At 38.2% G+C, this 25,106-nt stretch overlaps 2 protein-coding genes across 11 annotated transcripts in view; one reads left to right on the forward strand and one right to left on the reverse strand.

Moving 5' to 3' along the window:
* Positions 1-3,584, forward strand: part of JAK1 (Janus kinase 1) — a 235,316-nt gene extending 231,732 nt beyond the window's left edge. For all 6 annotated transcript variants that reach the window (XM_032137308.2, XM_058430812.1, XM_032137307.2 and 3 more), the window contains 3 exons: positions 293-410; positions 995-1,105; positions 2,154-3,584. In XM_032137308.2, the coding sequence (XP_031993199.1) occupies positions 293-410; positions 995-1,105; positions 2,154-2,249 (325 nt within the window). In that variant the 3' untranslated portion in view covers positions 2,250-3,584. The remainder of the gene's footprint in view (positions 1-292; positions 411-994; positions 1,106-2,153) is intronic.
* Positions 3,585-3,599: 15 nt separating this feature from the next.
* Positions 3,600-25,106, reverse strand: part of RAVER2 (ribonucleoprotein, PTB binding 2) — a 101,440-nt gene continuing 79,933 nt past the window's right edge. For 2 of the 5 annotated variants that reach the window (XM_032137312.2, XM_032137310.2), the window contains exons 10-12: positions 23,918-24,029; positions 21,973-22,109; positions 3,600-5,919 (exon numbers count right to left, since the gene is read on the reverse strand). In XM_032137312.2, the coding sequence (XP_031993203.1) occupies positions 5,773-5,919; positions 21,973-22,109; positions 23,918-24,029 (396 nt within the window). In that variant the 3' untranslated portion in view covers positions 3,600-5,772. Of the gene's footprint in view, positions 5,920-21,972; positions 22,110-23,917; positions 24,030-25,106 lie in introns of those variants that run through there. The other 3 variants (XM_058430816.1, XM_058430818.1, XM_058430817.1) reach the window with 3 other exon arrangements.

Raw genomic sequence — 25,106 nt, forward strand, 5'->3', positions numbered from 1 at the left:
CATTACATGGCCACCTCCTCCCGTACCGAGAGCACGTGAAATGAAGAGCACAGACTTAACGTGTTATTTTAGGGCAGATATGTGCTACCGAGAGCCTGTAAAGGATACCGTACTATAGGTCCGATGTGCACCACAGCAGCATATACGTGATACGTGTAAAACATATAATACACACTCAGATGCTCTATTAAATTATAAGAAAAACTGAAGAGGTGATTTTTCAGTTATCCTGTAATGTCGGTTGGAGTGTGTCTCCCAGGAAATGAAGTTTTGTGTTCTGCTTCCTTTCAAGGTATGCTCCAGAATGTTTAATGCAATCTAAATTTTATATTGCCTCTGACGTCTGGTCTTTTGGAGTCACTCTGCATGAGCTGCTGACTTACTGTGATTCAGATTCTAGTCCCATGGCTGTAAGTCCTACTTTTCATTTGAATCCAGTACCCATTTAAAATGTGTCCATCCCTCTGCTTGGTTAACTTTTGTTTTTAAATGGAATCCAATCAATGTATTATAATGGAAAGTGTCACTTTCCCACTTAACTTGGTTTGCTACTTGACAGTTATTTGTGAATCTCTCAAGTCTTGCTTTCACGAGCCTGGAGTTCTATAGGATGACCTTGACTCTCAAGGATCTTATCTGTGTAGAGATGAAGGGCAGTTTTATGGGAAAATGAGCAAGTTAAGTGGGGTAGCACTGGGTAGGGACCAGCCTTGTCTGTGCCTCCTTCATTCCTAAATCAGATCATTTTCTTGGGAACAGACTCCTTGACCAGCACAAGCACATGGAGTGGTTGGTAGAGTCTAAGACATTGGTTAGAGACAGATCATTGAAAGCTAATAAGGATCTTGGATTTTTATTTAAAGTTACTAAGGAGAAAAGCCTTTTTATTGCTACTTAAATTTCCAGTAGATTATAGAAATTTCACTTTAATCTGTTTGGCATTTATGTAAATACTTGCAAAGTTAAACGTTTTGTTTGGTTTTATTTTATATAGTTGTTCCTGAAAATGATAGGCCCAACCCATGGCCAGATGACAGTCACAAGACTTGTGAATACATTAAAAGAAGGAAAACGCCTGCCGTGCCCACCTAACTGTCCAGATGAGGTATCTATGGGCCACGTCACAGTAATAACACTCCATTTCTATTATGTTTTCGCAGCTTGAGTTATCCAGCAATGGGTGGAGAGCCAGGAAATGATGCAGTGAAGTCCTTGTAAAATAGTTTTCTGAAGCTGAATTTCACATAAGATAACTGAGAAATCGCCTTTGGAGCTAGATGATAGCCACCAGTTAGGTTCAGAGCAAGGATTCCCTCCAAAAGCCAGCCCCTCTTTATCCACTTGCTTGCCCCAGAGGGACAGGTTTTGGTGTAGCCTTAGTGTGACAAATACATATAATAGCATTTTTTGTGTGTAAGTAAGTTTATCCCACTTATTCGTAGCATTTATAATATGTATTCAGTTTTCTAAGTGAATTGAGCCTTTAACACTAAACTCTTGAGACTGTGTAAGACACACTGAACAGTATGAGTCAGAGAGTGAGGCAGCCAGTCTGGAAAGTTCAAGTCTGAACTGAGATTCTGCTTCACCCTCTAACTGGTTTACAGGAATGACCTGGATTTTATTGCAGCCAGTCAACCCTTAAGCTTCTCAAATGTTAAAATACTATTTATGAACTAGAGTTGTATCCCATTTTCTGTGTTTTAAACTATTCAAATACTCTTGTTTTTCTGGTCTTTAAGGAAAAGTCATTTACATTTCCAAAATTATTTTCTTACTCTTGGTGTTTCTGTTATTTTTTTTTTTTTTTTTTTTTTTTTTGAGACGGAGTCTCGCTCTGTCGCCCAGGCTGGAGTGCAGTGGCGTAATCTCGGCTCACTGCAAGCTCCGCCTCCCGGGTTCACGCCATTCTCCTGCCTCAGCCTCTCCGAATAGCTGGGACTACAGGCGCCTGCTACCACGCCCGGCTAATTTTTTGTATTTTTTAGTAGAGACAGGGTTTCACTGTGGTCTCGATCTCCTGACCTCGTGATCCGCCCGCCTCGGCCTCCCAAAGTGCTGGGATTACAAGCGTGAGCCACCGCGCCCGGCCTCTGTTATTTTTTAAAGTTCCCAAATCTAACATTTTTACTGTTATTTCTTTCTTTTTACAGGTTTATCAACTTATGAGGAAATGCTGGGAATTCCAACCATCCAATCGGACAACCTTTCAGAACCTTATTGAAGGATTTGAAGCACTTTTAAAATAAGAAGCATGAATAACATTTAAATTCCACAGATTATCAAGTCCTCCTCCTGCAACAAATGCCCAAGCCATTTTTAAAAAATTTCTAATGAAAGAAGTTTGTGTTCTGTCCAAAAAGTCACTGAACTCATACTTGAGTACATATACATGTATAAGGCACACTGTAGTGCTTAATATGTGTAAGGACTTCCTCTTTAAATTTGGTACCAATAACTTAGTGACACATAATGACAACCAAAATATTTGAAAGCACTTAAGCACTCCTCCTTGTAGAAAGAATATACCACCATTTCATCTGGCTAGTTCACCATCACAACTGCATACCAAAAGGGGATTTTTGAAAACAAGAGGAGTTGACCAAAATAATGTCTGAAGATGACTGCTTTTCCCTGCTGCCAGCTGATCTGAAATGTTTTGCTGGCACATTAATCATAGATAAAGATTGATGTACTTAGCCCTCAAATTTCAGTATCTATATAGTACTAGACCATGCATTCTTGAAATATTAGATACCAGGTAGTATATATTGTTTCTGTACAAAAATAACTGTATTCTCTCACCAGTAGGACTTAAACTTTGTTTCTCCAGTGGCTTAGCTCCTGCTCCTTTGGGTGACCACTAGCACCCATTTTTGAGAAAACTGGTTCTACATGGGGGGATAGCTGTGGAATAGATAATTTGCTGCATGTTAATTCTTGAGAACTAAGCCTGTGCCAGTGCTTTCCTAAGCAGTATACCTTTAATCAGAACTCATTCCCAGAGCCTGGATGCTATTACACATGCGTTTAAGAAACGTCAAAGTATATCCTTTTATAATTCTACCACTTTGGGGCAAGCTATTCCAGCATTGGTTTTGAATGCTGTATGCAACCAGTCTGAATACCACATACGCTGCACTGTTCTTAGAGTGTTACCATACTTACCACCGATCTGCAAGGGTTGATCCCTGTTTTTACCATCACCCTATGGTGCAACACTTGAAAGACGCGGCTAGAGGCACTATGGACTTCAGGATCCACTAGACAGTTTTCAGTTTGTTTGGAAGTAGCTGGGTAATCAAAAATGTTTAGTCACTGATTCAATGTGAACAATTAATTAATTAAGGTCTTCACGACCAAGAGTCTGAAAATCTTTTTGTTATGCTGTTTAGTATTCGTTTGATATTGTTACTTTTCACCTGTTGAGCCCAAATTCAGGATTGGTTCAGTGGCAGCAATGAAGTTGCCATTTAAATTTGTTCATAGCCTACACCATCACTAAGGTCTCTGTGTCAAACCTGTGGCCACTCTATATGCACTTTGTTTACTCTTTATACAAATAAATATACTAAAGAAAGAAAGACTTTACATGCATGTGCCTTTTAATATTAAGATTTCATTTTCAAAGCATTTCAAACAATTTGCTTACATAGAAAAATAATAACAAACAGTATAGTTGTTTTCGGGGGAGGAAGGGGAGGGTTATGGTCCTTACTACTAACAAACAACACTTGATTTGCACTTCTTCACTGTTGTGCCCAGTAATGATAACAGGGCACAGGCCAGTATGGATGGCATGTCCACTGTGCTGCAGTCCAGACACCTTTGTTTTAGGTCTTTCAACCTCCTCCTGCTTTGACTTTTTGCAGCTCTGATGCAAAATTCACCATCATCTTTCCTTTCTTCTGTTTGTTTGCACTATAGTGGAGGTGTGACCAAGCACTGAAGAGGCTGAATGCAACAGGAAAATAATGGGAAAGAGAAGTGCAGGGCGTGAAAAACCCATTAGTCATCTGCATCACTGAATGATGCCTAATTTTTATCAGTTACTTATAGGTAGTATACTTAGAAATTACCTTAAACTTTCTAGTTGTCATTTTCCAACAGAAGCTAGTATATGCAATAAATTAGACCAAGTGAAATTCTTTACAAAGCATACAACATATGTACCAATTCTAGACATCATAATTAAAACAGGATATCCACATCATAGTTAAAAATAACAAGTCCCCAAAGTGACGAGATATTTAATGATCTGATTTCAAAAAGCTCCGGATCGAGATCCCAAATTCCCTATCAATTAATTACAGTCTTCTTATAACAATAAACAAACTTAGAAATTTCTGGCTGGCAAAAGGTTTCTCATGCATTTAATACCAAGGTCCTCAAGAAATGGTGATGTCAAAAGTCATATTCTATAAAGATGATAAAACTTCTTTCACAAGTAAATTAGGTTAACTGATTTTTCACCCTAACAAACACTATCAAAGAGTGAGAGAGAAAGCAGAGAGTGAGGTATAGCTTATTAGCTCAAAATGGTTATAAATACTGTGACTCCTTAAGACTCCATCAGAAAGTGCAGTATTGACTGCTTTACTATATTGTGGAAATAATAGGGCATTTAGTGATCAAAATAATAGGCCCCATTCTAGTCATTAGATCATTACTAGTCTATGCTATGAAATGAGCACAGAAACCCATGTTCCTTTCCACTTACAAGTCTGTCTCAAAGGCTAAAGGTCTGTCTTTAGGTTAATTGAAAGGAATAGTTGCTATTAGATCAGGGATCAGCAAACTATAAACGGCCAGATAGTCGAAATTTTAGGCCATATGGTCTTTCTTTGCAGGCCATACAGTCTCTGTTGAAGCTAATCGGTTCTGCCCTTGTAGCGTAAGAGTGCCACAGACAACACGTAAATGAATGAGCATGGCAACGTCCCAATAAAATTTTATTTATAGACACTGAAATCTGAATTTCATATAAATTTCATAAGTTTTCTTTTTTCCTCCAACCATTTAAAAATGTAAACATTAGTCTTAGCTTGCAGGCATCACAAAAGTGGGTGGTAGACCAAATGTGGACCCAGGGTGTAGTTTGCCAAACCCTTTATTAGATCACCAAAGCTACTTTTCTTAAAATACCTTCTATTTTTCACAGAAGGTATAAATGGTAAACATCTTAAAGCATCGGTAGTAGTGGATACCTTGGACATCACTCTCTCTTACCGGGTTTAATTTTGCATGGCTGGTATGGGCGTAATTGAGTGTGCATGTAGAGCATCTTTATAATATTACCATCAGCACATTTGGTACTTGCACCCTTGTAGGAAAAGTCCTAAAAATCTATAAATGCAATTACTTCTAGGGAAAGTAAATTGAAATGCACATTGGCTTATAAGAAACTCATTCTTCTAAGGCTCAGGAAACAACACTGTTTCCCATTTATTGCTTCAAACTTTTATATATGGTGTCAAAATTATTCCCAGTCCTAAAACAAGGAATATTGGAACATTGTTAGTTTCTCCAATGGACTGTAAGTTAGCACACTGATTAAGATGCATCTGACTCTAGTGGAAAATGTCCTCAACTGATGTCTCTTCTTATTGCTATTTTTTATTTGGCATTTCTGCCTGCTGCACAACACAGTTCCTTCTGGGAAATTATAAACCCGTATTTAAAGGATATGGCTAGTTTGAATGAAGTTAAGGCAGCGATGAACAGCAGAGATACTGCAGAGAACCTTAGGGGGTTATTAGGAGAGAGCTTAACTCAGTACACTCGCTTCTTTTTTAAGTAAGTTTCCATGTAATATGCTCCTGTGCCCTGAGAATGCTGGTCAACACATTCCACTGAACCACCTTCTGGGGCAGAGATGAGATATGATGAGCCTCGCTTTTCATTTCTTAAAGATGACACCTATGAGAAAATAAAATTGCAGCTAGTTTTAAAATCTAAAGTTGGCTTATTCATTAAAGATATTTATAAGAAAGGCATTCTACTTTGAGTTGGTAAATACAGAACAGGATAAATACCCAAACTATCAAAAACTACACAAACCCCTTTGTTAAATAAGACTTTTAAATTTCTGTATCAACATCACCTTTGGAACTTCTGCAAGACACAAACCAGTCTCACCACCTTCACTCCCAACCCCAACATTTTGGGAAAAGAAAAAATTAGAGTACTGCATGCAGCTGCTTCAGCTAGTTAAACCCACGGAATCAGAATATCGACACCGAATGTCAGTGTTCCTCTGAAGGAGGAGTGGCTAAGACATCAAGCTGCATATTGAATTAGATGTTAAGTGTGCCTGGTGACAAGAGGAGTGGTGAGAGAATAAATCAGCAGGTGTAGAAACTGACAAATGACATCAAGGAAAACAACATGATACATTCTAGAGAGCAATGGGAAGCTCAGAGCTTTGGTCTCCACAATAATCGCCTGGCAAGCATATTAAAATGCAGGTTTTCAGGCACCATCCCAGAGATTCTGACCTGAAAATGGGCCAAATGTCCTCACAAGCGGTCACAGTGATCAGCACAGTAAATCAGATGGTGTAGCACTGCTCAGCTTAATGCCTCTTAGTTTTAGCTTTGACAAAAGTGCGGCAAGCTTATCAAAGCAGAATTATGTGACTTAATATGCAAGAACTTAGAAATGACTCATGAGTAAAGCTTCCAGCAACACACAGGAGCCTTCTCACATTGCAATTAAAACTGCAATTGTTTTTGAACCAACAACGATCACAATTTTTAAAAGTGGAGCCAGCCTCAGAGGGAACAGATGATAGGTCTCTTTCAACTCTTTGCTAAAGTAGTTCTCAGTGGTCCATGTTAGGAAGAGGGATGACAAGACCGAAAGAACGCTGCGTCCTCTGGTATCTCATTTCAATGTGGCTTACTGTGGGGACAGACCAATACAAAGCGTCTTCACACAAGCCCAGTGTAAAGGAATGTTTCACAGAGTGAAGCTGATGGGCAAAGAATCTGGCTTGAATTTCTGCCTTGACATTTTTTTCCTGGTAGTAAAGTATGTCTGGGGTTTGTGCTGGAATATGTTGGAAGGGAAGCAGGTGAGAGGGTAGATGAAAGGAGACCGGCCGTAAGTTGATAGTTGTTGAAGCTGAGTTGATGGTGAAAAGGGGTTCAGCCCTAGAGAAGGGCTGCTGCACCAAACAGCTTGCTCACCTCTTAGATGGAGCCTCTGCCCCAAAAACCCTTCCTCCCAGTCTCCAGCCTCTTCATTATTCTCTCCAGCTGCCTTCTTCATTAGGGCCCCTTCACTGGTAGGTGATCTTTCTGAACGTTGGACCCCAGCCACTAATACCGTCAGACCTTACTTCAGGTATAAAGAACTCTTTTTAGCAGCTTTCCTCCTCTTATAATTCATCAGTCCATTTCTACAAATGAGATTTTCCAAAGACCGGGGGAGGGAAGCAGATGGCTCACTCTGGGATCTGGGATGCTCCTGCTCTTCTCACCCACCTTCCCCAATTCTTCTTGCCATGTAGTTATCTATTCTTTCGTGTCTTGGCATGCAGCAAAGCAACAGCCTGCGTTTCTGTCTTTCTATACCATCTTCACTGTCAGAAGCCTGATAGGAAATTTATTACATTCTTTTATTCAAAGGGCTTCCCAATGGTGCTACACCATTCACAGTGAGAACCAACTGAGACCTATGAAATCAACAAAAAACTTCACTGAGCAGCACAGGAAAATATTAGAACAGGAAATAAAAGTGGGTGTCACTCATCTTACAATAAAGACAAAGCCTGCAAACATTACGTTGAGTAAAATAAGACATTCAAAAAGAGACAGATATGGTATGATTACACTAATGTGAGATATAAAAGTTAGTCCCAGCTATAAAAACAGAAAGTCAAATGATGTTCTCTTCAGGAGCTGAGGAGAGAGGGGGAAAAGTGCAGTTTATTAATTATCAGATTTTACTCTTGTAAAATGAAAATCTAGAGATTTGTTGCAAAATAATGTAAATATACTGAACATTACTAAACTGTACACTTAAATATTTAATAGTCATTTTATGTTTTCATCACAATTAAAAATTTAAACCTTAAAAAAAAAAGATAATGGATTTCACTGTAGCCCATGTGATATTGGGAGAAAGGCAATCCTTCTGATACGCCCTATCAAAGATATCTAACTTCTAGTCTAAGGACTGGTGAATGGGAAATGATGATTTAAAATTTTGAAAGAAAGCTCAGTGATCTGGGAGAAATAAATTCCTACATAAGAACCACAACCACAACAACAAAACACAAAAGAGGGAAAAAGAATATAAATTCCTACATAAGAACCACAACCACAACAACAACAAAACACCAAAGAGGGAAAGAACATAAAGTTAGCAAATGTTTTTCCTTCTATTTTGTATCTGTAGGATCTAGACATCCATTGCTTCATAAGTGGTCTATTGCAGGCACTTGGCTTGTGTGCTATGAGGTGTACCTGGATGAATGAAACTTGGACTACGCCCTCCCATAGCTCATATCCTAGGAGGGGAAGGAAGAGGAATGCAAAACATAATTCTAAAAGGGGACTGTCACTTTGACAAAAGAGAAATAGAAGTGAAGTGCTAAAGCTTTTTCCAGACAAGGAAAATGGGGGAGGGGGTTTGAAAGGTACAGGCACTGGTTTCATGGATAAGATAGCATCTGAGTTAGGATTTGGAGATGAGGTCAGATATGGACATAAAGAGATAGGTGGTGACCCTTCCAGGGTCAAAGGCAGATGGCAAAAAAGCCAGGCCTGTGATGGTAGCAGCTGGCAGGCAGAAGAGGGCAGTGGCAAATGAGGTTGAAAAATGAAGCTGGCCTCAGTCATGGAGGGCTGGAACGCCAGGCTAAGGACTATAAACAGGACCATACCCTTGATCTTGGAATATGGCAAGATTAATAAGCAGCTCTGTAAAAAGTATGGCAATGAAGGAGACAGGCATTATTAGGTCTCACCAGGAGGCCATTGAACTTGTCCCTATTAGATACATGCATGTGAGCAAACACACACAGATTATGTGATTTAAGACTTGATTTAAAATGTAGCATGAAACTTACAGATGAGACAGAACAAAGTGGTATACTTAGAAAATCTGAAAACAATTTTGATGAGCATTTATGCTTTGAATACCAAACAAAAGGAAGACCGTTAGAGAAGCTATAATATTCTAGTTTTACATGTCTAATATTCAGGTGGAAATCAAACACAATAGTCATTTTAAGGGACTTCATCTTTAGCAGGGTCTTTTTTAGGGTTGGCTGAAACCACTCTATGAATAGTTTGCACCCAGTGGTTCCACTCTGTACTTTGGAACTACAATCCAAGTCTAATATTTCCTTATCAGAATGGGCATAACTTCACAGTGGAGGCCCCTCACCCTCGTGCCCCCGGGCAATCCTACTATATCCCCACCCTACCCTGCCCACTGATCTCCACTCCCCTAAGTGACTATTTCAAGCCTTCTCTTTTCTCGAAGCTCCAACAACACACCCTCATCTTCACTCTCAGCTGATGCTTTGCTTTTTATTTCACCAAGAAAACAAAATCGAAAGAGAAATCTTAAGACGCACAGTGATTGACCCCTGGTCTCTTTACTTGCCCTTACTTCCTTGGTGATCTCATCCAATTTCATGCAATTCACAATTATAGCGATTTACAGGAATGTGATGGTTCTCAAATATGTACCTCTGCCCATAACTCTCCCCTTACCTCCAGACTTGTACAATGAACACCAGTAGGGGAACATCTTCACTTAGGGATCTTATGTCTAAAACGTACCCATAAAACTTGCTCCACCCACACAGTCTTACCTATCTCAATCAATAACAAATTCATTTTTCTAGGCCAAAACTCTTGGGGACTTGGCTCCTCTCTTACCCTCGTATACCCCATTGATTCCACCTTCCAAAAATGTCTCCAGTCCAGCCACTTATCACTGCCTCTGCTGCTTCCAGGCTTGTCCAAGTCAGCATTTTTACTTGGATTGTACCACAGCAGCTCCCTAACTCACCCTGCTATGTTCTACATTCATTATTTAACACAGCAGCTAGACATGTTAAACTATAAATACAGTCAATTATCCCTCTACTCAAAGCATCCCAGTGGCTTTCTATCTTAGAGTAAAAGCCAAAGTCCTTACAAAGGCCTAAAAGTTCCTAAATTGTCTGTGCCCTCTGCCTCCCCCACCCCACTGTGACATCATCTCCTATTCTCCACTTTGCTCCCTCCTCTTCTGCCCTAAAGGTTGCTTGCTGTTCCTTTAACAGACCAAGCATGTTTCTGCCTCAGTACCTTTGCACTTGCTGTTCCCTGTCCCTGGAATGTACTTTACATAGATATTCATGTGGCACACTCCCTAAAGTTCTGGTCTTTGCCCAAGAATCAGTTTTACTATGAACCCTTCCTTGACCACGTATTTAAACTCCAAGACTTCCCAGACACTCTTTAGCCTCCACCTTATTTTCTCTGCAGCGATCACTATTTCTTTTACTAATTTTCCCCCTAAATGTAAGTTCCATTCTTATAAGAATTTTGATGTTTTGTTCATTGCCATATCCCTAGTGCCTAGAACAGTCCTGTCATATAGTAGACATTCAGTATATACTGGTTGAATGAGTAAATGAATACCTTTCAAAAAATATTTTCTAAGCATCCATTCCCAGTTCCTTCAGTAAATAGTCATGGGCCATGGTTTCTGACACTCTGACATGGAAAAACTGGACACTGTAATCTACCAGAGCCTACCAAAGCAAAGATTAATGTGCTTCTCGCTTTGGGCACCTGCCCTCTCGTTAGAATTTCAAATTAGTTGGCTCTTTTAACTGTTGCTCACCAATCCCAATCTTTCGCACACATCTACTATGAAACCCATTCTCTATGCAGTCGCTATTTTGTTCTTGGGTTTTAAAAAATTAATTTTCTTTTATTAAAGCAAATCTTTTTATTTTCATGTAAATGTAGACTTTCTTTTCATCCCATTGATTTCCAAGTGAATGTAGAAACAGAATGTCACAATATCATTTGTTGACTGCCAGTTTAATACTTACAATGTGTCTTAAGCTCAATTTTTAAGCTCATGTCAATAACTGAACTGGTGGCTAGTTTTCAAAGCTATAGTAAGAATTGGGGAAAGGGGAATCTTGACTATCCCTCAGAAGATTCCTTTGGGATATGTTAATGTCAACAGTGAATTCCATTAGGCTCAACTGCTATCAGTCCAATTAAAGATATTATTGTTGTTCTTCTGAAAAGAACATAAGCATCTAGCAGGTAGCCCTTTAAATACAAAATGAAATTTGTTTTCAGAAAATTCTGCCTCAAGGACTCCTCAGTCTCACCCTTATCTTCAGCCCCACTTCACCTTTTCTAAGTCTTGTCTCTTCAGTGGAGTCAGGTATATGGAGAACCAAAATTGGATTGCACTAGTTCTCCTGAGATCTGAATCAAGCCCCTAATGTCCCTTTCTTATAGCTTCAAGCCCAGCTTTTAGATTTCAGACCTACAGAAACATGAATTAATTTTATTATCATTTCTGCATTAAACATTTTTTAAATTTTATTTAAAAATATAACTTTCTCCCACTGTTAAAAATGTTTCAAAATCAATATGCTTCATTCTGTGACATTAATGATATAACTAATAAGATGTCTGTCTCATATATACATAACAAATGTTTCCAATGTTCATATTCATATTTTGCCTCTCAGCTACTTGTCTTTCTTCATATGAGTAATGGTTAAGTCCTAACTTTGGATTTAATGATTCATCCCCAAAAAGGTATTGCACAGCACTAATTTTTTTTTTTTGGAGACAGGGTCTCGCTCTGTTGCCCAGGCTGGAGTGCAATGGCGGGATCTCTGCCTCCCGGGCTCAAGCGATTCCCCTGCCTCAGCCTCTTGAGTATCTGGGATTACAAGCGTGCACCACCACACCCAGCTAATATTTTGTATTTTCTGTAGAGACGGGGTTTTGCCCTGTTGGCCAAGCTGGTCTCGAACTCCTGACCTCAGGTGATCCACCCACCTCGGCCTCCCAAAGTGCTAGGATCATAAGCATGAGCCAGCACGCCCAGCCAAAATACATTTCAATAGCTTGCTTTCCTTAATTCCAGCTTTTAACCAAAATCACTTTTTAAGAGTACTTTCCAAGTTATTGTCTAGGGTTAATATATAGATAACCTGTGCTCCCATAATTGTTGTTTAAAGTAGGCTTATGTTTTAAAACATATTTTGTATGGTAGGTGTTTGTCACAAGATTCGGATCTATCACGGTCCATACAAAAATCCACACAGCATTCATTACATAATATAATGTACTTTTTGGCAAGTCTGTCTGCATTATTTGACCACTGGGTGGCAGCATTAGGCTCCGTATGAAAGGACCAAGCATTCATTTTCCAGGTCTTTTGTTCATTTTTCTTTCCTCTTCCCCTCATCACATCATCTCATCATCTCATCATATATTCTGTGGTTGATTCCCTGGAACAGGCAGTCAGCCTCCTGGCAGGGGAGATCTCTGGAATCAGGGCAACACAAGAACACACTGTGCAAGCAGATAACACTGCTGTGCTGCATGCTGGACAACTACCACGTATGGCAAGTGTCAAATGAAAAACAAAAATCAGGCTGGGCGCGGTGGCACACACCTATAATCCTAGCACTTTGGGAGACCAAGGCAGGCAGATCACTTGAGGTCAGGAGTTCAAGACCAGCCTGGTCAATGTGGTGAAACGCTGTCTCTACTAAATATACAAAAATTAGATGGGCATGGTGGTGGGCACCTGTAATCCCAGCTACTAGGGATGCTGAGGCAGGAGAATCACTTGAACCCAGGAGGTGGAAGTTGCAGTGAGCCGAGATTGCGTCACTGCCCTCCAGTCTGGGTGACAGAGCAAGACTCTGTCTCAAAAAAAAAAAAAAAAAAAATCACAACTTACACAGTCATATCAAACAGCTGAAAAACCTCTTACATTTTTCTTTACATTATTGAGACTAATGACTATGTCAAACTGGAAAGGTGCTTAAGATATATTTTTACCTATTTTAATTAAAGGGGGAAGAGTGAAATGTTTTGTCTTTGATTATAATTAGATGTTAGATTTAGGTGTTTAATAGACATTTAATAAATTGGCTCAAAAACTTCTCTTTTAAGGTAGGCTTCTCCCAACCATTTGACATAGATGGACCTCAGAATCTGAAATTTCAAACTCAATTTGTACATTCATATTGACAGGATTACATAGCTGACTATAATGCTATTATTACTGCTAGAGTGTATACTACAAATTTTTAAATAATTTATTTCTGATTTAAGTTTTCTCAATCACAGTTCAAATATTCAAGACGTGCAGTTTTTGAGAAAATTCGTAACTACAGCTCAATGGCAATTCTAGTTAATTATTACAACTAACTAGAGAAATGGAAGGGGTAGTCCATTTAAAACTGATTTCTAATTAGACCTAGTTCTTGAAAAATTGATCTGATCCGTTTGCTCATAACTAGCTACTTTTAGGATCTCTAAAACACTAAATGAAAATGCTATTCTCTGTTTAGTACAGTTGAAGCTTATTTTTTAAAGAGTCCAAAATTTGTTGATTCACAAGGTTCACCAATTTGTGAACAACTATCACCACAACTGAATTCTAGAGTATTTTTATCACTCTCCCCTCCCTCCAAAAATCCTGTTACTCATACTCCCCAACTCCTCCTTCCTCCAGCCCCCAATAACCACTATCTACTTACATTCTCTATGGATTTGCCTATTCTGGATATTTCATATAAATGGAATATCATATGTGAACTTTTTGTCTGGCTTATTTCATTTAGCATAATGTTCATGAGGTTCACCAATGTTGTAGCATGGATCAGTACTCCATTCCTTTCTATGGGTGAATAATATTCCATCACATGAATATTACCACATTTTGTTTATTCATTCATTGCTGGATGGACATTTGGGTTGTTTTCCTTTTTGGCTATTATGAATAATGCTGCTGTGCCAATGCATGTACACATATGTGGACAGACACAAGTTTTCAATTCTCTTGGATATACCTAGGAGTCAAATCCTGGGGCCATCTGGTAATTCTATGCTTAACATCTGATGAACTGCCACACTCTTCCAAAGCAGCTGCACCCTTTTACATCCCACCAACCCCCAGCTCTGTATGAGGATTCCCACTTCTCCACATCCTTGAGTACATTGTTATGCTTCATTTTTCTTCATTCTCTTTCCTTTCAGTTTCTCAGACTGGATAATTTCAATTGACCTACATTCCAAGTTTGTTGATTCTTCTGCCTGCAGAAATCTGCTGCTGTGCTGTAGTAAATTTTTCATTTGTTATCATACTTTTCAAATCCAGAATTTCTATTTGATTTTTAAAAATAATTTCTCTCTCTTTATTGATATTCTCTATGTGATGAGATGTTGTTCTCATACTTTTTGTTTGTTTGTTTTTGAGACGGAGTCTCGCTCTGTTGCCCAGGCTGGAGTGCAGTGGCGCAATCTCGGCTCACTGCAAGCTCCGCCTACTGGGTTCACGCCATTCTCCTGCCTCAGCCTCCCGAGTAGCTGGGACTACAGGCGCCCGCCACCACACCCGGCTAATTGTTTGTATTTTTTTAGTAGAGACGGAGTTTCACCATGTTAGCCAGGATGGTCTTGATCTCCTGACCTCGTGATCTGCCCACCTCGGCCTCCCAAAGTGCTGGGATTACAGGCGTGAGCCACTGTGCCTGGCCTCTCATACTTTTTAAAAGTTCCTGAGACATGGCTCCCTTTAATTCTTTGAAAATATTTTAAATCTTTGTCTAGTAAGTGTTTGCACTTCCTTATGGACAATTTCTATTAATTACTTTTCCCTTTGTGTACGGGCCATACTTTGTCATAAAATCTTTGTGCAGGCCATACTTTGTCATAAAATCTTTGTGCGTTCCTGTGTCCAGGATGGTATTGCCTAGGTTGTCTTCCAGGGTTTTTATAATTTTGTGTTTTACATTTGAGTCTTTAATCCATCTTGAGTTGATTTTTGTATATGGTGTAAGGAAGAGGTCTGGCTTTAATCTTCTGCATATGGCTAGCCAGTTATCTCTGCACCTTTTATTGAATAGGGAGTCTTTACCCTATTGCTTTTGTCAACTTTGTCAAAGACCAGATGGTTGCAGATGTCCAGCCTTATTTCTGGGCTCTCTATTCTGTTCCATTGGTCTATGTGCCTGTTCCAACAGAGTTTCAACAAGGTGTGAATATATATTTCTACTGCTTCTATTCAACATTTTACTGGCGGTTTTAGTGCAATATGGTTCCTTGGACACAGGAACGGGCAAAGATTTCATGACAAGACACCAGAAGCAATTTCAGGAAGAGCAAAAATTGACAAGTGGAGTCTAATTAAGAGCCTCTGCAAGCAAAAGAAACTATCAACAGAGTAAACGGACAATCTACAGAATGGGAGAAAAGTTTTGCAAACTATGCATCTGACAAAGGGCTAATATCCAGCACTTATAAGGAACTTAAATTTACAAGAAAAAAACAAACAACCCCATTAAAAAGTGGGCAAAGGACATGAACAGACACTTCTCAAAAGAAGACATACTATGTGGCCAACAAGTATATGAAAAAAAGCTCAATATCACTGAATATTAGAGAAATGCAAATCAAAACCACAATGAGATAGCATCTCACACCAATCAGAATTGGCCATAATTAAAATGTCAAAAAATAGCAGATGCTGGTGAGGTTGTGGAGAAAAGGGAACATTAATACATTGTTGGTGAGAGTGTAAATTAGTTCAACCATTGTGGCAAGTAGTGTAGCAATACCTCAAAGAGCTAAAAACAGAATTACCATTAGACCTAGCAATCCCATCACTGGGTATATACCCAGAGGAATATAAATTATTCTATCATAAACACACATGCACACAAATGTTCAATGCAGCACTATCCACAATAGCAAGAACATAGAATCAACCTAAATGCCCATCAATGACAGACTGGATATGTGGTACATATACACTATGGAACACTATGCAGCCATAAAAAAGAACGAGATCATGTCTTTTGTGGGAACATGGATAGAGCTGGAAGCTTTTATCCTTAGGAAACTAATGCAGGAACAGAAAACCAAATACTGTGTGTTCTCACTTGTAAGTGGGAGCTAAATGACAAGAACTTACCAACACAAAGAATGAAACAACAGACTCTGCTGTCTACGTGAGGGTGGAGGGTGGGAGGAGGGAGAGCAGCAGAAAAGATAACTATTGGGTACTGCACTTAATACCTGGGTGATGAAATAATATGTACAAAAAAACCCTGTGACATGTGTTTACCTATGTAATAAACCTTCATGTGTACCCTCAAACCTAAAATTAAAAATTTTTAAATATTAAAAAAGAAAATCTTATAAATGGAGCACGCAGTCTATTTTCATTTGATATAATTATTACTACTGTTCAATTTAGGTTTACCACTCAGATATTTGTTTTTTATTAGACCTAGTTGCTTTTGTCTTTCCTGGCATATTTTGGCTTAATCAAATGTTTTCAAAATTTCATTGTAATTAAACTATTCATGTTTTAGCTATATCTCTTTGTATAATTTAATGGTTGCTGTATGGATTACAATATGCGTTCCACAACTTATCACAGCCTACTTAGAGTTACTTTTGATGTACTTCATGTAAAATATAATAACCCTAAAACCATAATTTCGTTTACCTTATTGTCCTTTACACTATTGCTATCAAATATACTATATCAATATACATTATAAACCCTATATGTTACAATTTTTGCTTTTAAATAAATTAAGAGAAAATATATAGTCTTTTTAGTCACCTGCATGTTTACTGTTGCCTTAACACAGTGGTTCTCAATGGTGTGTGTGTTGGTGGGGGCAACCTAGGGGTTAGAGGACAAGGATGTTGCCAAATCTCCTACAGTCACAGAATAGCCCTTCCCACTTAAGAAAGAATTATCCAGACCCAAATGTTAATAGTACCAAGATTGAGAAATCTGTCTTAAGACAATGTGCATTGTTTCTATCTGGTTGCTCTCAAGATTATCTCTTTACAACTATAGTTTTCAGCATACTCATTATAATGTGCCTAGGTAAAAATTTCCTTTTATTTATCCTGCTTTGCAGGAGGGCCTCGGAGCCTGTTAGATCTGTACGTTTTTGAAGCAAATTTGGAAAATGTTTGACCATTATGTTTTCAAACAATGTGTGCCCCCATTATCTTTCTCTTCTTCTCCCAGGACTCCATTTACATGCATTTTAGACTGCTTGATATTTTCCCTCAGGTCCCTGAGGATATGTTCATTGGGCTTTTAAAAATCTCTTTTCTTTGTGTTCTTCAGATTGAATTGTCTTCATGTTAACCGAACCTTTTTTTTTCTGGCCTCTCCAATCTTCTGCTATGCCCGTCTAGTGTATTTATTTCAGATACTATAGTTTTCAGTTCCAAAATTGTTATTTTTTTAGTTTATATCTCTTGGCAGAGATTCCATATCTGTTCATTATTACTTTATTTTCTAAGTTCCTAAACATATTTATAATAGCTGTTTTATGGTTATTGTCTACAAGACCAACATCTGGGTCACCTTGGGGTTGTTTCTACTTTTTCTCTTAATTGTGGGTCACATTTTCTTGCTTCTTCAACTATCTAGTAATTTTGTTCTACTGGACATACTGATTACTATAATACATTGTAGAGGCTACAGATTCTATTATCTTCCTTTGATGAGTGTTGATTTTTGTTCTAGAAGGAGTTAACTTTGCTGAACTCAAATTCCAAACTTTGTCTCCTCTGTGCCAGAGAGGAGTTGAATCTCTTCAGTTCTTTCAGCCTTTCAGCTGTTTTCTACCAGGTCCCTTGGAGTTTTCCTCACACAAACACAGTTTAGGGACCAGCCAACTGTATTTGGGTTAAGTTTACACATAGATTTTGAGACTCCTTCCTATGCAACCCCCTCTTTTCCACGATTTCCCCCCTTCACTTAACAGCCTTGCTAACAGTTCTGAACTCTGTCCTCTGACTCCTCAAGCTAGTGAGACTGCAGCTTTCTCCATCTAGGGAGTGGCATTAGGCAAAAAGCTACAGAAACACAAATATCATACAGTGATGTTTTCCTGTTTCAAGGAATAATTCTCCTGTTTCTGCCTGCTTTTGGTCATTCATTCTCTAGTGCTTTCAAGTAGTTGGTTTTCATTCATATTTAGTCCAGTTTTGTTTTGTTTTGTTTTTCTTTTGAGACAGTCTCGCTCTGTCGCCCAGGCTGGAGTGCAGTGGCGCAATCTCGGCTCACTGCAACCTCCGCCTCCCGGGTTCATGCCATTCTCCTGCCTCAGCCTCCCAAGTAGCTGGGACTACAGGTGCCCACCACCACGCCCAGCTAATTTTTTGTATTTTTAGTGGAGATGGGGTTTCACCGTGTTAGCCAAGATGGTCTCGATCTCCTGACCTCGTGATCTGCTCATCTTGGCCTCCCAAAGTGCTGGGATTACAGGCGTGAGCCACCACGCCCAGCCTAGTCCAGTTTTAATAATGGTTATCTGTAGGGAGATAGTATGATACAAGCAACATCATCAATACTGGAAATGCCAATTAGGTTTTTAAATCTGATCGTTTTACTGGAGATAAAGATTATTTTGTCCCTCTATGCCTTGATATATTCATCTCTCCTAATCCATAAGCAGAGCAGCCTACACAGTTTCTCTGAGATATTACTTCCATGCCTGAAGAAACTTCTCAATGGTATAAATAATGTGGCCTTTGGAATCAAGAAATCACTTACCAACTGTATGAACTTGGAGAGATTATTTATCCCTTTGTGCTTCTCCATTTGTATTATGAAGGTGGTCATTTAAATCTCACAGGGTTTTTTTTTTTTTTATTATAGTTTAAGTTCTAGGGTACATGTGCACAACGTGCAGGTTTGTTACATAGGTATACATGTGCCATGCTGGTGTGCTGCACCCATTATCTCGTCATTTACATTAGGTATATCTCCTAATGCTATCCCTCCCCCTCCCCCCACCCCACAACAGGCCCCAGTGTGTGATGTTCCCTTTCCTGTGTCCAAGTGTTCTCATTGTTCAATTCCCACCTATGAGTCAGAACATGGGGTGTTTGGTTTTCTGTCCTTGCAATAGTTTGCTCAGAATGATGGTTTCCAGCTTCATCCATGTTCCTATAAAGGACATGAACGCATCCTTTTTTATGGCTGCATAGTATTTCATGGTGTATATATGCCACATTTTCTTAATCCAGTCCATCATTGATGGACGTTTGGGTTGGTTCCAAGTCTTTGCTATTGTGAATAGTGCCACAATCAACATAAGTGTGCATGTGTCTTTATAGCAGCATGATTTATAATCCTTCGGGTATATACCCAGTAATGGGATGGCTGGGTCAAATGGTATTTCTAGTTCTAGATCCTTGAGGAATTGCCACACTGTCTTCCACAACGGTTGAACTAGTTTACAGTCCCACCAACAGTGTAAAAGTGTTCCTATTTCTCCACATCCTCTCCAGCACCTGTTGTTTCCTGATTTTTTAATGATGGCCATTCTAACTGGTGTGAGATGGTATCTCACTGTGGTTTTGATTTGCATTTCTCTGATGGCCAGTGATGATGAGCATTTTTTCATGTGTCTGTTGGCTACAGAAATGTCTTCTTTTGAGAAGTGTCTGTTCATATCCTTTGCCCACTTTTTGATGGGGTTGTTTTCTGCTTGTAAATTTGTTTGAGTTCTTTGTAGATTCTGGATATTAGCCCTTTGTCAGATGAGTAGATTGCAAAAATTTTCTCCCCTCTGTAGGCTGCCTGTTCACTCTGATGGTAGTTTCTTTTGCTGTGCAGAAGCTCTTTAGTTTAATTAGATCCCATTTGTCAATTTTGGCTTTTGTTGCCATTGGTTTTGGTGTTTTAGTCATGAAGTCCTTGCCCATGCCTATGTCCTGAATGGTATTGCCTAGGTTTTCTTCTAGGGTTTTTATGGTTTTAGGTCTAACATTTAAGTCTTTAATCCATCTTGAATTAATTTTTGTATAAGGTGTAAGGAAAGGATCCAGTTTCAGCTTTCTACATATAGCTAGCCAGTTTACTAAATCTCATAGGGTTTTTAGAAATAGTAACCACTTATGTCACAAAGCATATAGCAAGTGTTAAAAAGAAAACAAACACTTTCGGTTTCTTTCCCTTAGACCTCTTCCTTCATCCCAGCAGTGGAAATAGTAGAAAGAATTCCTAATACACGACCACCTTTTTCTACAATAGTTACTTTAGTATTCCATTAGTTTAATTCCATTTACTTTAATGTTCCATTAGTAACATTTAATTAAGTTTATAAGGAAGAAAGAACACGAGAGAGAGAACAAATCCCATTTTATGAACAAGCGTGTGCTAGAAGCAGGGACTGTCAAAGGAGACACTGAACAGTGCAGGGAGGATTCATTTCCCCACCATATCTCTGGGCAAGCAAGTGTGGAGGCAGAAGACATACAGCAATGCAAAAGGCATCATTATCACAGAATTTCTCCATGTGTGAATGAGAAAGTCTTTCTATGGATATAAGTACACAATAAATCACAGTCATCTAATAAGCAAAACTGCTAAGAAAAAGGCCAATTTAAAAAGAAATAAAAGTTAAGTTCAAAAAATTTTTAAAGCTTAAATATGTATTTAATGAATTTTTTAAAAATGTATTGTGCTTCTCCTGTTTATAAAAAGTTTGTTTCTTGAAAAGAAACAAATTGGAATTGTACAGGACTATATCTTGTAAATTTTACAATTAATGTCTTTAAGTCATTACTTCAAATGTTATCTAATAAAGGACTGAAGATGACTCTTACGAATCAGTATAAGAGAATGCCTTCAGACTGCAGCAATTTGTGATCACTGTTGTCTAAATATAGATATACTGTCACCTAATTACATCATCTACCCAACCCATATTTTTCTGACTTGTCCCAGGTATATAAGAGATGGCAAATATTTCACCAATATCCAGCTGTACCATTTTTACAGAACTTGGGCTGTTTCTAGTACTCTTATAATCAGGCATCAATTGTTCTAAGTGGTTTTCTTTTCTAAGTTTATTAGAGATGGGTCAGGCAAACACAAAGCTGCTCCAAGGAAATCAAAGTGGAGACAAGGCTCCAACAAACAGGATAGAGCTGAGAAGAAGGTGGCTGTTCTAGGAAAGTAAGAGTCAGAACTGATAATTATAAGACTCTTGTGGACTCTTATGATTCCATAATTCACACAGGGCTAACATGATATATATTCAGCTTATACTGCTAAGAGTAAGCTGAAGAAAGGCCAAAGCAAAACTGACATATTTAAGTAATGACACAGGACATCTTATGAACATAATATTTTTATGTTATTGATTGACTCATTTAGAAGTTAGCACAGTAGTGTCTGTAAATATGATCATCTTTCTACATCTACAAACAGTGGAGAAGAACAGAGGCATTCCCTTGGGTTTCTTAGGTCTATGCTAGTGCAAACCAGAGGTTAGCAGCATTTTTCTATAAAGAACCAGATAGTAAATATTTAATCTTGCAGGCCACATAGTCTTGGTTGTCATCACTCAACTCTTCTATTATAGCATGACAGCACCATAGACAATATGTTAATGAATGGACATGGTTGTAATTACAATACAAATTTATTTACAAAACCAGGTGATGGGCTAGATTTGTTCTACGGGCTGTAGTTTGCCAACCACTAGGTAAACAATGAGAGGTAAATATCTAGTGCAAAATGATACTAAATAATGTCTTGAACACATTCCCAAATTTCAAATGATGAGTAAGAAATACATAGATCAGTGCAATTTGATTTGCCTATGTTAATAATATAGGAATCACAATTTCATATTCAGTGAACTCAATATACAGTTGAACCAATTTGTCTGTGTATCATCAGAACCTGGGAATTATTTACCTGTGCATAATCACCAAAAGGTGGAGAATAAGCAATGCACTTTTCCAACGTGTGTTGTGATTCATTTCCCTGAGAGATTGCATCCAGAATGCTGCTTGCAATTCCAGTCTTATGAAGAGTGGTTTTACTTGCAGGGGCTAAAGGCAGAATCAACAAGTTTATTTTATTTAGGTTATTTTATTATAAATTTATTTTATTTAGGTTATTTTAAATATTTTATTATAAATTATATTATAAACAAATATTTTATTATAAATTATAAATTGTAACTCAGCATATTATCAAATAGAACAAAATTTTAGTTTGCCAATATACAACTAAATAATTTTCCCCTGAGAAGTATATAATACTGTCTTATTCATTTGAAACAACTTAAAATAGACACCTGTCCCATGGGTAAATAATTTTGGTGGAAAGGTTCAAAAACATGTATGTCTGGCTGGGCATGGTGGCTCATGCCTGTAATTCCAGCACTTTGAGAGGCTAAGGTGGGAGGATCACTTGAGCCCAGGAGTTCGAGACTGGCTTAGGTGACATGGTGAAACCCCATCTCTATAAAAATACTAAAAATATAAAAATTTGCCAGGAATGGTGGTGCATGACTGTAATCCCAGCTACGTGGGAGGCTGAGACATAAGAACTGCTTAAACCCAGAAGTGGAGGTTGCAGTGAGCTGAGATACGCCACTGGACTCCAGCCTGGGTGACAGAGCAAGACTCTGTCTCACACACACACACACACACACACACACACACACACACACAAATTAGCTGGGCATGGTGGCACATGCCTGTAGTCCCAGCTACTCGGGAGGCTGAGGTAGGAAGATCACTTGAGCCCAGGATGTGGAGGCTGCAGCAGCCAAGATCACACCACAGCACTCCAGCCTGGGTGACAGAGGGAGACCGTATCTCAAAAAAAACAAAACATGTGTGTATGTGTGTGTGTGTGTGTGTGTGTGTGTGTGTGTCTAGTCTCTAAAACAAGGCATACAAAATGTAAACTAACCATTCTTATAAATGTAATAATTGTCATCATCAATTTTTAGACCAGATCAATATATAACAGGTATACTAGAAGTGCCTTTACATTTTTTTCCAGCTCAAAAAAAATTACAAATTAATGTCTGGGTTCAAGGATATTTCATAAAATACAGAGGCTGTACATTAAAAATGAAATTCATCTTTCATCTCTTTTCATTTAATCCTATTCTTCTTCCCAGAGGTAATAGTTTAGAATTTACTTTTTTGGTTTTACTTCATGCATTTGCACACTCAAGTATATACATGTAAGGATATATAACTTTAAATAAACATAAATGGAATCATTTTATGCATATATTTGCCAAAATATGCTTTAGAGTTCATCTCATATCAGTATACGTAGATATCCCTCAATTATAAAAAAAAAGTTGCACAGTATTCAATTTTATGATGAACTATTTAAGCATTCCCCTACTGACAAATATTAAGTATTTTCCAGTTTTCCCACTATTTACAACCAATGTTGCAGTGAACATCCTTGTGCCTGGAGCACATCACATTTGTGATTTTCTCTTAAAACGATACTTGAATGAATAGTTGACTTATAGTAACTGAAGGCTTGAGGGGTTCCTCCAAAAAGTAAATGAGAATTCCACTTCCACCAATTATTGGTAGCTTGTACATTTTGGGAGTATTCAAATACTCAAGATATATAAGATTACTTATAGGTTTAAACTTCTGGTTAAGAAAAATGATCCTCTATGAGTTGTAATGTTTTCCTTAAATAAAACAGCATGCATTTTGAGTGTCTTAGTTTTAATTATTCTTTCAATTTAAAGAATAATTTAGGCCTTAATTTGGTCAATAGGTATTATTTGCTTCCGTTACGTCAAAAATTAAAGTAAAATTTATAATGAAAAGTATTCAATAAAACTCCACGAGAATACTGAGCCCTTACTTACATGATAAGCACACACTGGGCAACACACTTGCCAAATTCAAGTATGGATTTTTACTGAGCCGAATTTCTTTTGGTGGTTCTCCCAAGAGTGAAGTCTGATTCTTAGAGGCAGCCTATTTAACAAAAACAAAGGAGGGAGTACTTAATGAGAGGTACACAAAAATAAAAATGAAGAATACAGAAATACTTATTTTTCAATACATCTAGTATACTTATGAAATATTTATGGATGTTGACTAAAATTATCACATTTCACCTGCTATTAGTTGTTCAATCAGGTTTTTAAAAAACTATTCTAGAGCCATAGAACTTTAGAACTAAAAGAGAATGAAAGGACATCTTATACAACCTTTTCACTTGAACCAGGAAAGAATTCATCTTCACAAGAAAAACCAAATTCCATATCTTTTCCAGAAATACTGTTATCTATCTGTCTGTCTGTCTATCTATTTACCTATTTTTTTTTTTTTTTTCTGGAGATGGAATCTCACTCTATTGCCCAGCCTGGAGTGCAGTGGTGCAATCTTGGCTCACTGAAACCTCTGCCTCCCGGGTTCAAGCGATTCTCCTGCTTCTGCCTCCTGAGTAGCTGGGATTACAGGCCTGCACCACCATGCCTGGCTAATTTTTTAACATTTTTAGTAGAGATGGGGCTTCACCATGTTGGCCAGGCTGGTCTCAAACTCCTGACCTTCACGATGCCCCCTGCCTTGGCCAAAGTGTTGACTCAACACCAAAGTGCTGAGATTACAGGCGTGACCCACCATGCCTGGCCTGTTATCAATATTTTTATTGAGATTTTTATATTTTATGACCAAATAACAAAAGCAAAGCTTATTTACCTCTGGTACTAAAAATAATGTCAAACAAAATAAATGAGTTTAATAAACTCCAACTCCACATTTAGATGATGCTAGAAATACACATTTCTTGAAAATGTGTATCAGTATATTTTTATGTATTAGGTGTAAGGATTCTAGTACAGTTGACCCTTGAAACAACATGGGGGTTAGGGATGCCAACCCCCTACACAGTGGAAAATCTATGTATAACCCTTGTCTACCCAAAAACTTAACTAATAGCCTACTGTTAACTAGAAGCCTTACCAACAGCCAACAATTAACACATATTTTGTATGTTACATGTATTATATACTGTATTTTTACAATAAAGTGGAGAAAATATTGAGA

The sequence above is a fragment of the Hylobates moloch genome, unplaced genomic scaffold (assembly GCF_009828535.3).
Source record: "Hylobates moloch isolate HMO894 unplaced genomic scaffold, HMol_V3 SCAFFOLD_18, whole genome shotgun sequence".
Taxonomy (NCBI): domain Eukaryota; kingdom Metazoa; phylum Chordata; class Mammalia; order Primates; family Hylobatidae; genus Hylobates; species Hylobates moloch.